Source organism: Sinocyclocheilus anshuiensis, unplaced genomic scaffold (genome assembly GCF_001515605.1).
Source record: "Sinocyclocheilus anshuiensis isolate Anshui unplaced genomic scaffold, SAMN03320099.WGS_v1.1 scaffold232, whole genome shotgun sequence".
Classification (NCBI taxonomy): domain Eukaryota; kingdom Metazoa; phylum Chordata; class Actinopteri; order Cypriniformes; family Cyprinidae; genus Sinocyclocheilus; species Sinocyclocheilus anshuiensis.
Window position 1 is genome coordinate 257,398 of NW_015558560.1, and position 12,053 is coordinate 269,450.

At 34.8% G+C, this 12,053-nt stretch overlaps 2 protein-coding genes across 3 annotated transcripts in view; one reads left to right on the forward strand and one right to left on the reverse strand.

The window, feature by feature from the left end:
- The window catches only part of mcph1 (microcephalin 1), a 70,022-nt gene that overhangs the window by 21,251 nt on the left and 36,718 nt on the right, over window positions 1-12,053 (forward strand). The window lies entirely within an intron of this gene.
- The window catches only part of angpt2a (angiopoietin 2a), a 21,359-nt gene continuing 16,376 nt past the window's right edge, over window positions 7,071-12,053 (reverse strand). The window contains exon 9 of the mRNA XM_016474974.1: window positions 7,071-7,926. Within this exon, the coding sequence (XP_016330460.1) occupies window positions 7,766-7,926 (161 nt within the window). The 3' untranslated portion in view covers window positions 7,071-7,765. The remainder of the gene's footprint in view (window positions 7,927-12,053) is intronic.

Here is a 12,053-nt window from a genome sequence, read left to right on the forward strand (position 1 = left end):
CAATTATTCATACCCTTGGTAAATATGATCAAAGAAGGCTGTGAAAATTAATCTGTATCATCACTCCTTTAGATATTTTATTTTAAAAATGTACTAAAATCTAACCTTTGATTGGAGAATAAGAATTTAAAATGGGAGATTAAATCTCATTATGAAATAAATGTTTTTCTCTAATACACATTGGTCACAATTAATCATACCCTTTTATCCAATTTTTGCAACCTCCTTTTGCCAAGAGAACAGCTCTGAGTCTTCACCTCTAATGTCTGAAGAGTTTAGAGAACATCTGGCAGGAGATCAGAGACCATTGCTTCATCCAGAATCTCTCCAGACCCTTCAGATTTCAAGCTGCATGTTGATGCTTCTCTTCAGTTCACCACACTCATTTTCTATCGGGTTCAGCTCAGGGAAATGGGTTGGCCAGGGCAGAAGCTTGGTTTTGTTCTCAGTGATCCATTTTTGTTTTGATTTTGATGTTTGTTTGTGGATCATTGTCCTGTTGGAAAATCCAACCATGGCCCATTATAAGATTTCTAGCATGGACAGTCAGTTTTTAATTAAAAAAAATAATAATTATGCATCTATCTGAACAGGATATCCAGGATCTCAGGCAGAAAAATAGGCCCACAACATTAAAGATCCAGCGGTATATTTCATTGTACACATGGGGTACTTTTTTTTTTTTTATCCCTGTGTGCACCAAACCCATCTTGAGTGTTTGCTGCTAAAAAGCTAATTTTTTTAGTTTCATCTGACCATTGAACCCAGTCCCATTTAAAGTTCCAGTCGTGTCTAGCAAAAAAATATGCTGGAGTTTGTTTTTGGATGAGAGCTGTTTCTTTTCCAATTTTTTTCTTGTAACCCTTACAAACAACATTGGTTTTTTTTTATTTATTTTTTTTAGGCTTTCTGACCCCAAGACTCAACTATTTTCTGCAGTTCTCCAGCTGTGATCCTTGGAGTCTTTGGCCACTCAAACTCTCCTCCTCACCGTGCATTAGGACGATATAGACAACACGTCCTCTTACTGTATTAGAGAAAAATATTTTTTTCCCCCACTTTCACTTTTTTTTTTACTTTAAAGGGTAGATTTTTGATTTTTTAATGAAAGATCAAGTGGATAAACAATGCGGATTTATTTTCACAGCTGCCTTTGATCATATTTATCAAGGGTATGAATAATTTTGAGCACAACTGTGTGTATATATACGTGTGTGTGTATATATATATGGGTGTGTGTGTGTGTGTGTGTGTGTGTGTATATATGTTGTTGTTATTATTATTATTTAATTTGATTATTACAAAAAAAAACGAAATGTATTATAATACTGTAAAATAAAACAAATGAGTAAAATTACAGTACTAATACTTGCGTCTTAATTTCATTATTTTCCAACGCTTAAACATCAGCTTTTATTTTGATGGGTTGTCTGCAAATAAAAATGTGCTGTTTACCATATTTGCTTACATTGCTTGTCCACCCAAAATGTTTGATGGTGTATACATTTACCCACTTATTAAAACAAACAAACCATTTTCTTAGGACTTAATGTAAATTCTTTTGACAAAATACAGAATTAAGTATAATCACACTGGGGTAACAGGTCCATTATAGCTACAGTAAGGATCAAGCTACATATGACAGTTTATAAGATTAATACTTTTACTCAAAACTCACTTTAAAGCATCACTGAGTGTTTGTAATAACTTCCAGTTGTCATCTAATGTGGATTTTAGTCATACATGAAGCATAAATATATTATTTGTAGCTTTTTATAATAAGATTTTTAATACTAAAATCTCTCGGAAGATTTTAGCATGGTGATGGATATGACGGTGTTAATGTATTTGGTTTTGACGGAATAGATCTGCTACGCTGCTGCTGAATTGTTGCTGTTATTGCTGTAGTTGTAGATTATTGCTGCTGCTGCAAGCAAGTACAGGAACTTGCTACTGGCTACTGATATGGTGCGCAGATCTATACAGGTGGAGCTGGGGAAGGGGTAGGATTTCAGAGAAACTCTTAAAAGCGCGCTGCAGGAATCTCAAGTGAATGCTAGCCAGCCATATAAATGCAAGGCAATTAGCTCATTGGCTGCATATGCAGCATGAACCAATCAGCTTGTGCCAAGTTGTTTAACTCTCTGAATATCATCAGTTACGTTAAAGGCTTAGTCCCAAAAATGAAAATTAGCCCATAAATTACTCACCCTCAAGTCATCCTAGGTGTATATGACTTTCTTCTTTCAGACGAATCCAGTCGGAGTTATATTAAAAATTGTCTTTGATCTTTCAAGCTGTTTCATGGCACTCAGCGGGTGTTGCATGCATCCGTCCATACACCCTACTTGAGGGTGAGTAATTTATGGGCTAATTTTCATTTTTGGGTGAACTAACCCTTTAACAGCCCGTCACCCTGCGCCATATAGAATTTCATGACTGAACTATATTTAATGTATTGTATCATTGGCTATGCGTCGAGATGCGTATCATATCGGCCTCAGTTAAGGAGATGCACATCCCTAGTGTATATATATATATAATGCAATAATTAATGAATTGAATAAATGTTACTATTGTCTATTAAATTATAATTATTGTATTTGAAATGTTGCACTCCTGACAGAAATTAGGAAATAATTCCAATATGCGCATAAATTCTACAAATGCGCATAAAAAATGTATGCGCACAACTGAGTAGGATAAAATGTTACTATTGTCTATTAAATTATCATTATTGTATTTGAAATGTTGCACTCCTGACAGAAATTAGGAAATAATTTCACAAATATTGGTCAAATATCGAAGCCAGACTCCTAAATACTTTTAATGATACATAATTTGTAAAGTTTAAATAAGAATTAAATTATAATAGTGTGCAGTGGATGTAAACAAACACATCTTTGCATCTCTTTAAGTGGTTAAAGAGGGTTGTGTGGGTTATTAATGGTTGTGGTAGGAAGTTCTAACCATTAGTGAGAAGGGCATGCAGTTAATACACTCTATACACATAAGAAAAAGTCAGTAGTAGCGATTTCCATCCACCTATTTTTATGCGCATTTTGGATTATCGCATAAAAAAAAACGCTGGATGGAAACGCCAAGATGCGCATAAATTCAAAAATGTGCATAAAAATGTGTGTGTGCACATTTGAGTAGGATAAACTTTTTATCCAATAAGAAAAAATGTGCATAAACTACGATGGAAACACATTTACCAAATAAATTCCATCATTGAAGAAGTCATGTGACTTTTCGCTATGAGACGGGATAAATTGACTAACCAGTATATCGCCAGATCACAAAATAATTCATTTAAAGTTACCTTTCCTATAGAACAAGTCTATACCTTGTTGTTTTATTAAACAAACTAAATAACCTTATGTTATTTATAGAGATGCACCGATTGACCGGCCAGTGATGGGAATCTCACGCCTTGTTGATTCCGATCCTTTTATTGCCAGCGGTGCCTGCAATGACGTCACAGCCACGTGCACACTCACAGTCGCGTGTACACATGTTTCACGTGCGAATGATTCTCATTTTAATTGCATTCAGTGTAAACGGCGACTGATAATGTATTTATATCATGCCAGATGAGGCTTGCACAGCCTGAGGGAGTGTGTGAGAGAGACAGCACACACAAAGTAACTGCATACTGCAGTAGAAAAAAAAGATATTTACAAAATATGATTTAGGTAAGCAACATTATACGGCCATGATGTTTCCCCGAATATCAATAACAACACGACTGCAATGTGACACTGATTTTATACAATAGTATTTCAATAAACAAGAAGTTAGAATTAAGTGACTTAGATTTTAGACAAAATATTGACTGTTTTTGCTCAATTTCGCTGACGAAAATAGTTCTGATCAAAGTTTTGTGTCTCCGAGCAACACACGAGCAAACACAATACTTCAGAGAAAGCTTAATATTTGCGTGCGTTCTGATGCGCGGGTTTGCGCGCTTCGGATGAGCGCACGCACAAATCTTCTCACTGCGCACGCGAGCTCGCGTCCTCTGGCTCTTAAATGTTTAAACTGGCAAAGCGTAAACACAGATATCAACGTGTGCTGTTCAGGTCTCACCTGTGAACATGGAATGCGCATCCATCAGCATAAACATACATTAGCCGAACCCTGTTTGTTTTACGTGTTATTTATAGCAAACCATATTACAGATGCGTTGTCAGATTTAAGTTGAACCGCGGTCCTAGCACGTGCCGAACCGTTCGATTTTTTTCCACGAACCGTTCCACCCCTAACGCACACACAGGTGAGCACACTCTCACTAGTATTTGTAAATATTGCAAAAAAACTATTTGAATATGAATTCACTTCATGAGCATTTGACCGTTTTATTTGAGTAAAACCAAGACTGACTTTGGTAAAACTATCCTCATATCATATACACACAGAAATGTAAAGGTATTCACTGCAACCCGTCAAAATAAAAGTTCAGTTTAACTTGAAGACGTGGCAGAAATACATTACTATTGTTCAGTAGAATGTATGTAATAGGCTACTACTACTACTAAAATTATTAAAACCTTATTTTTAAGAAATAATCATACAATATTTCTTCAATGTTTTAATTGTAATATTAAATCCCCTTTATTTTCCAAAAAAAAAATAATAATAATTTTCATTAACTAAAAGATAAATTAAATGAATGTTTTATGCCTTAAAAAAATGTAATACACAACACAGAATTTCTGAGGAAAAAATTCATAAGGCTATTTGTAAGAATTAATGAAACGTGTTTTATGCTTTCAAATAATTAGACATGCTAAAACAGAATTTGGTAACAAGAAAACATAAGGTTGGAAAAATTTAAACATTTCATAGGGCCCTAAACATGTAATTTTTGTTAAACGTTTAATAAATTGATGTTAAATTGTTTAAGTTTCATGATTTTAATTAGACATGCTTTCTGATTAATAAATTAAAACTGAAAAAATGGAATCCCCCCCCCCCCTTTTTAAAGGTTCAATCAACATTTTTTGTAACCAGGAAAAATGTTCCCATCATAGGATTAATTTGGGGGTTTAGTTTCTTTCAATTGATTTTGTTTAATCAAGTTTAATTTAATCGTATGAATGAACTTTATCACTAAAACATTAATTATAGGTATAACACATTATAGTATTACCTAATAATTTAAGACATTTTTATTAGCATTTGCAATGACAAATTTATGGTACAATAGAAGAATAAATCCATAATGTTTCATAATTATACTTTTACAAAAAAAGATGAATGAGCATTAAATCATAATTTTTATTTAAAGAGTTTAAATTATAAAAACATATGATCTATTATCAGTCAGTGGCACTGTCTATTTTGATGCTAAGTCTTTGTGTAAAGTGGGTAAAGAAATCCTGGTAGGAGATGCAAGTCAGCCCTGACTCAGTGCAAACAAAAAATGTACATATACACAGTTGCAATAAAAATTATTTCACCCCCTTGACCTGCAAGACATTTTGCTTCCCTGAACAAAATTTTATGTAAACATTAAAATCAACGAATGCATCATTAAACTATTATAGAAAGTTTATTAATACACATTTGAGATTTGAGGGATTCTGAAAAAGGCTGCCAGGTGCTACAACTACAACTGATAGCAATTGTGTGTGTGTGTGTGTGTGTGTGTGTGTGTGTGCATTTTGAGATAAATGTAGAAAATAGAAAAACAGAGATTAGTAGCTTCAGATTTCAGCATATTAATAGGTTGGTTGAATGTTCCCTCTGACGTACTTTTCACCACTCTTAACGTTTGTGGCTAAAACTTTAAAAGTGCTCTCTGATTTAGGTGATACAACCAACTTTCTTGTACTTCTTAAGACAAACATGTAAGCTATACATGACATGGGTTTAGGTAGAAGTAAATAAGATTAGTTTCATCACTTCTCTCAGGCATTGAGCTCAAATTAACTTTCGTAGCAATTGGAGTTTAAAATGTGGCACTTGAGCACTATTAAATCACATTCACGAGATGGGCAGTTAAAATAGAGCACTTTGCAGATGCACCACAATTAGCACATAGTTTCACGTAAAAGTTGTTTCCTGTTTGTGCTGAACATCATTTTTTGTATCTGCTTGGACAGTTGATTTATAAGAATAGATTTTCACAGTCCATATGAAGCATTGAAATCAATATACAGTAAGGGCTGTATGGCATCTTTCAAAATTAATTTTCTTCCGAATGAAATGTCTGTCAAAAGTAAATAAAAACACAAGTATAATGTAATATTAAGTAATAATGTTAAACAAGTACATAAAGCTCTCCTTATGTTGAGCCTTTTTGCCAGTAGGCATTATTTAAAATTGAGTAAAGAATCCCACCCTATCAGAAAAGTCTGTAAAAAAAAAAATAAGGCCTAATGTATTTTGTAAAAATGAAGGAATTTTCTGTATTTGTTTTACTGTTATCTTACATTACAAATTGCAATTGAGTTGTTTTAGGGTTAAGGGAAATGTCTGTAAACGTAACAAATGAAGTCCTGGCAGAAAATTACAGATGAGTGCTGCCATGATGGATTCTAAATGCCAATTCACACTACGCCGACAGAAGGTAACAGACATGTTTTGTCTGATTAGCATGTTACCCTGTCTGTGTCTATTGGTGTTGGTCGGTGCTAGTTTTCAAAGATTGAACATGTTTAACTGCCATTTTTGGGACTTTGAAACATCTATGAAGTGACATACTGTACTTGTTCGACTGTCTCCAATGGTCTCCGCTTATGTTAAAATACTCCCCAAAGAAAGTATACATTTTGTGGACAAACCCTCCCGAACTTCACCCGATCAGGAGCTGTATGTAGAATGAGCACCCAACTGTTTTCAATGTATTTGAGTTGGACAAGACTTCAGCATTCAGGAAAAAGGTGGAGAGAACCTGAATGAACCTGTATATAGTGAAAAATTATTTGCTACTTTGTTGGTCTTTAAATAAATAGAGCTATTGTTTCAGCTAATGAAACAAAAACACAAAAATATCTTCATTTGTTTTTCAAAGATGAATGAAAGTCTTAAGGATTTGGAATGACATGGGGGTGAGTAAATTATGACAATTTTAATTTGGAACAACATGAAGGTTTTCCATTTGGGTAAAATAAACCTTTAAGGAATGCTGTGGAGTCTGGTCATCTGTCAACAAATGCCCACAGTTAAGAAATCTACAAGAAGGTCAAAAGCACTAAACCATGTGTAAACAACAGCTTTGTAGAGTAACAATTTGTAAGACAAATGTAAAGAATGTCCTCAGCATTATGCATTTAAATCACTCTTGTACCATGGTTACATTGAAAATATATCAATTTCTGTAAATAATTTGGTATTTACAATATATTAATTACAAATAAAATAAACACAATAAGAAAATAATAGTTAATTCTACTTATCTATATATAGATTTTAGAAATTCTGTGAAGCATCAAGGTAATTCCGTTTACAGCTGTGTCCCCTTTACAGCTGTTAGTCTTCAATTATTGTCTTCATTTAACAACAAGTATTCATACTTCCATTTCAACAAAACTTGTCCATTGATGAAGCTCCATTTTAATATGTTGTAAGTCATGTTTTTGTGTTCAGTTGATTAGCTATTTAACAGAAACAAAGCCTTCTTTGCTTTTTTCATGTGCTTGATCTTCTTAATAATAATCATTTATCAGAGGTGCATGAAGGTCAAGCCACCAAAATTTTCCTTACAGGATAAGAAAAGCAGTGACATCAGTAATTATTGTGCGTTAGAAGTAGAGGCTCAGAAGTTCGATGGTCTTATCATCATAGTGGTGGCCTTTAGTGAATATGCCGAACCTTTCCAGTAGTACCATTTGATACCATTGAACCGATTGGTGTTCTGCCCCTGCTGGTAGTATACGCCATTGAGATTAGATGGTCCACAGGCATCAAACCACCAACCTAAATGATACAACAAAAATATATTCTTAGGTTAGGACATGAAAACTAACTGGCAACTGTGTATTGTGACAACACAAAACATTGGCCGTAAACATACCCCAGGCTCACAAGCAAGGGCTTTTGGACTGTTACAGAAACTCCACTCACTGTATAAACTGTGTTTTCAGCATTTGAGGGGAAAAATATCAAATGGTGATGGAAAACACATGAATTTAAGGTGAAGACCATTTCATTCTTACCTTTATAGTCTGAAACTTCCATTCTCGAGAACTTAATAGTATAGTTGTCAATATATAATATGTGGATACGCAATAGGTCCACTTATAATGTTATCAAGAATTTTACATGAAAAAAAAACATAATTTAGAAGCAATAGGCTATTTTCTGTCCTGTTTTGACCCCCTCATCAGAACGCTCCGTTTGAATAGGTGTGACGGATTGTAGACTCGGAAGTAAATGCCCACTGCTATGATTGGCTAACAGATGTGTATGTTTGTCTGACAGCCTTCCTCCTTCCTAGATGGATGCTGCTGTGTTTTAGGTTAAAAACGCATAAATACTAAATAGTACATATCAAACGATCTGTAATAACAGACAAAGCAGTAGTGATCACATAATGAAAAGTCACTCACACATGTAGTGTGCAACCCTGTATCCAATAATAGTCGGTACAGTATCGTCTTTTAATTTCAATCTTTCTGAAAATTCTGCCTCAAATTGTGCCTTGTTTGTAAACGAATCCACAGTAAAATCAATTGAACAAAGAACCAAGTTCTTACTGACGCGGTCTGGCACTTCATTAAAAATAAAGTTCATCAAATGAAGTTTATCATTTGGTTTCTGCATAGACCTGCATTTGCCGCTTTTGTCATTTACCTACTACGTACGTGAATCAGTGGACAGGGCTAAACAGGCAGTGATCATCTTCTGTGGAGGCGGTGTTTAGCCACACTATTACATCATAAAGTGGCACATTCCAAAACTAGTAAATTTGGCAGATTGGCTTCAATATAAGCTGTTTTTAGACTAACAAGTTTTGAGTTCTGAAACTTAGACTGTTTTTATAGCACAATGAGCTCTTATATATCAAAAGATCAAGGGAATTTCTCAGTTAATGACCCCTTTAATGTCAGCATTCATGAGGGCTAAATTCCCAAATGAGCTGATTAATTCCTGGCTAATTTTACTGGTTAGCCATGACCCATATACAAAATATATTCTATACAGATTTCTGGGGTAGTGCCAAGTACCAAAGTAAAAAAAAAAAAAAAAAAGGAACTTGATGAGGGCCCCAAATCGATTAGAATAAGACATTTATAAAGCATACAATACAACAGTTATATATTAAGTTCAATCATGACAACTCTCGGAAGATTTTAGCATGGTGATGGATCTGACAATGTTAATGTATTTGGTCTTGGCGGAATAGATCTGCTACGCTGCTGCTGAATTGCTGCTGCTGTTGGTTATTGCTGTAGTTGTAGATTATTGCTGCTGCTGCAATCAAGTACAGGAACTTGCTACTGCCAATGCATATGGCGATATGGTGCCGTGAGTATTTAAGACATGCTGCTGCTGCACAAATAGCATATAAAATAACCCGTAGCAGATCTATACAGGTGGAGCTGGGGAAGGTGTATGGTTTCAGAGAAACTTTGAAAGCGCGCTGCAGGAATCTCAAGTGAATGCTAGCCAGCCATATAAATGCAAGGCAGTAAGCTCATTGGCTGCATATGCAGCATGAACCAATCAGCTTGTGCCAAGTTGTTTAACTCTCTGAATATCATCAGTTACGTTAACAACCCGTCGCCTGTGCCATCTAGAGTTTCATGACTGAACTATATATTTATTTGAAAGTACTCTGCTCTTACCTCCTGAAAGCATTTGTGAGCATTTGCAAACACATTTGTCGTTGTCTATGTCTTTTGTGCTGAAATCACTTCCTGGCTGTCCCATGCTACTGGTTCTCCCTGCTGTTCCACTGTAGCCGTTGAGGTGTATCCTATGTATCCTATAATGCAGGCATATACATAATACGTTATAAATATCAGTTGATTATATTTTCTTTCTACAATTTCTACAATTGACAAGGCAAAACACATCAACAGCTAAAATGCATAAAACTCTAAATTCTCAGTCTTTGTAAGTTATTGCATTTTCCTTTAGTCGGGGTACATAGAAATGTATAATAAGTTACATACTTTGTCAGTAGATGTTTCTGGTCTGTCAAATTAAAAGCTTTAAATCAAACATTAAAAAGTGCCAATCCTTGAACTGTAACATACATAGACATCATTTTAAGACATCCTAGATTTGCCAGACAGGAAGGATGTTCCCAAAGGTATATGCAACTAAAAGTTCACACAGAAAGATTAAATAATGTCTGTCATTAGCCACTGGCTAATACATTTTTAGATTTCACTCACCAGTGATTTGATTTAGAGGCTAAGAATAAGTAAAAATAGGTACAGATATATACACAAATATTGACAATGTTTTATAGACAGGAAAACAGAATCATGTTTATCTTAATACAGTTAATCCTACCAACAAGGGACAGGAGGAGGAGATGCCAATGACTAAAATCCTGTGCAGGACGTTTAAGCAGTGGAACAAAGTTTTTTGTAATGCTTATGCCCAAATACCTAAAACTCTAAAGAAGGTCTGAAAAGCAGAGATGCTAATGGGTTTTCTTAGGCCATATTTATGGGCATTAATTCACCCTTTCTCAGATTTAAATTATAGCCTGAGATTAGATCAAACTCCGCCAGCAGATCCAGCACCAAGTTAATGGAGTAATTGAGTTGTCATGGTCAGAGTCAAATAATAAAAGGTAATCTCATGTAAAGACTAGTTTTGCTTCAACCCACCACCTAATATGCCAGCCATCGCACTGGACATGAGGGCAACTACTAGAGGCTCTTATTATCTTTATCGCACTCAAGTTGCAGTTCTTTGTCATCGTGAAAATGTATTCTTTGCATGCGTTTTAAAGTCTTGTCAGTTTAAATTTCTGATATTGGGTGCTCACCCTGTGGTCTGTGTGGGTCCTAGCTCCCCAGTATAATGATGGGGACACTTATATTGTTAAAGTCACCATCCTTTGGATGAGACATCAGGACACAATCAAGGCGTTTGGGGAGTTCAGAAACAGTGCTTGTTGATATAGAGAATAACTCCTATAAATAATCAAATAAATTAACAAATAAAAAAGCATAATAGGGCCCCTTTAAAATATACAGGCCACAAATGCAATCCTGTAATACCGGATACATTGTCACAGTACTTTTTACGGTAAATGTCTGGCAATCACAGGTGGTGTTTTTTTACCGTAAAAAAAAGTTTTTTTTATTTCTTCCCCCGGATACTTTGTTTTGGTTACATGCTAAAACAGCATAATTCTGGCATAGATTTAGTTATCCCAAATCTTAAGATGCGACAGAAATACTGGTTCTAGATATAATTCATCCAGTACTAAAATGTATTGATAATTAATTTGATCTAATTAAAATGGACCGTTTTATCCGATATATTTATTAGCATATCACATCATTAATTTAGCCATATGCTAATGCTAATGAAATCAAACCTCCCATGCAACAAAAAAATGGTAGTTAGCCATTAGCTTGTTCAGGGGCCAGATGGTAAAAGTTGTTCAGGGGAACTGTGTTGTGTCAGGTTTTTCATGTTACATAGGCCATAACTATTTCCAGATGGCAAAATATTTTCTTTGGAGTTGTAACAATTGTGTGCCAGCCCTCCAGAGATTTTATGGCAGAATGAATGGCAGCGTTAACATGGGTGTGTACTGAATCAACAGCTTATTCGTAGTTTCCTGCTGTTTTATTTCAAATATGAGAACATACTGATAGCAGACTTTGAGACAAACCAAAAAATATATAATTTAAGGATAATTAAATGAAGATATTATAAAATAGCCAGTATAGACACACCTATGACCACACATCAATTCTGTGAATATGAATATTAATATAGAAAGTTGTGATGCTTGATGACCATAAAGGAACTACTCTACAACTCTTAATACCAGCTTCTTCCTTCGTGTTTCTTTGTCACTCTTACATAGCAAAAAGCAGTCCTGCCTACTGATAGCCATGTAGCTATTT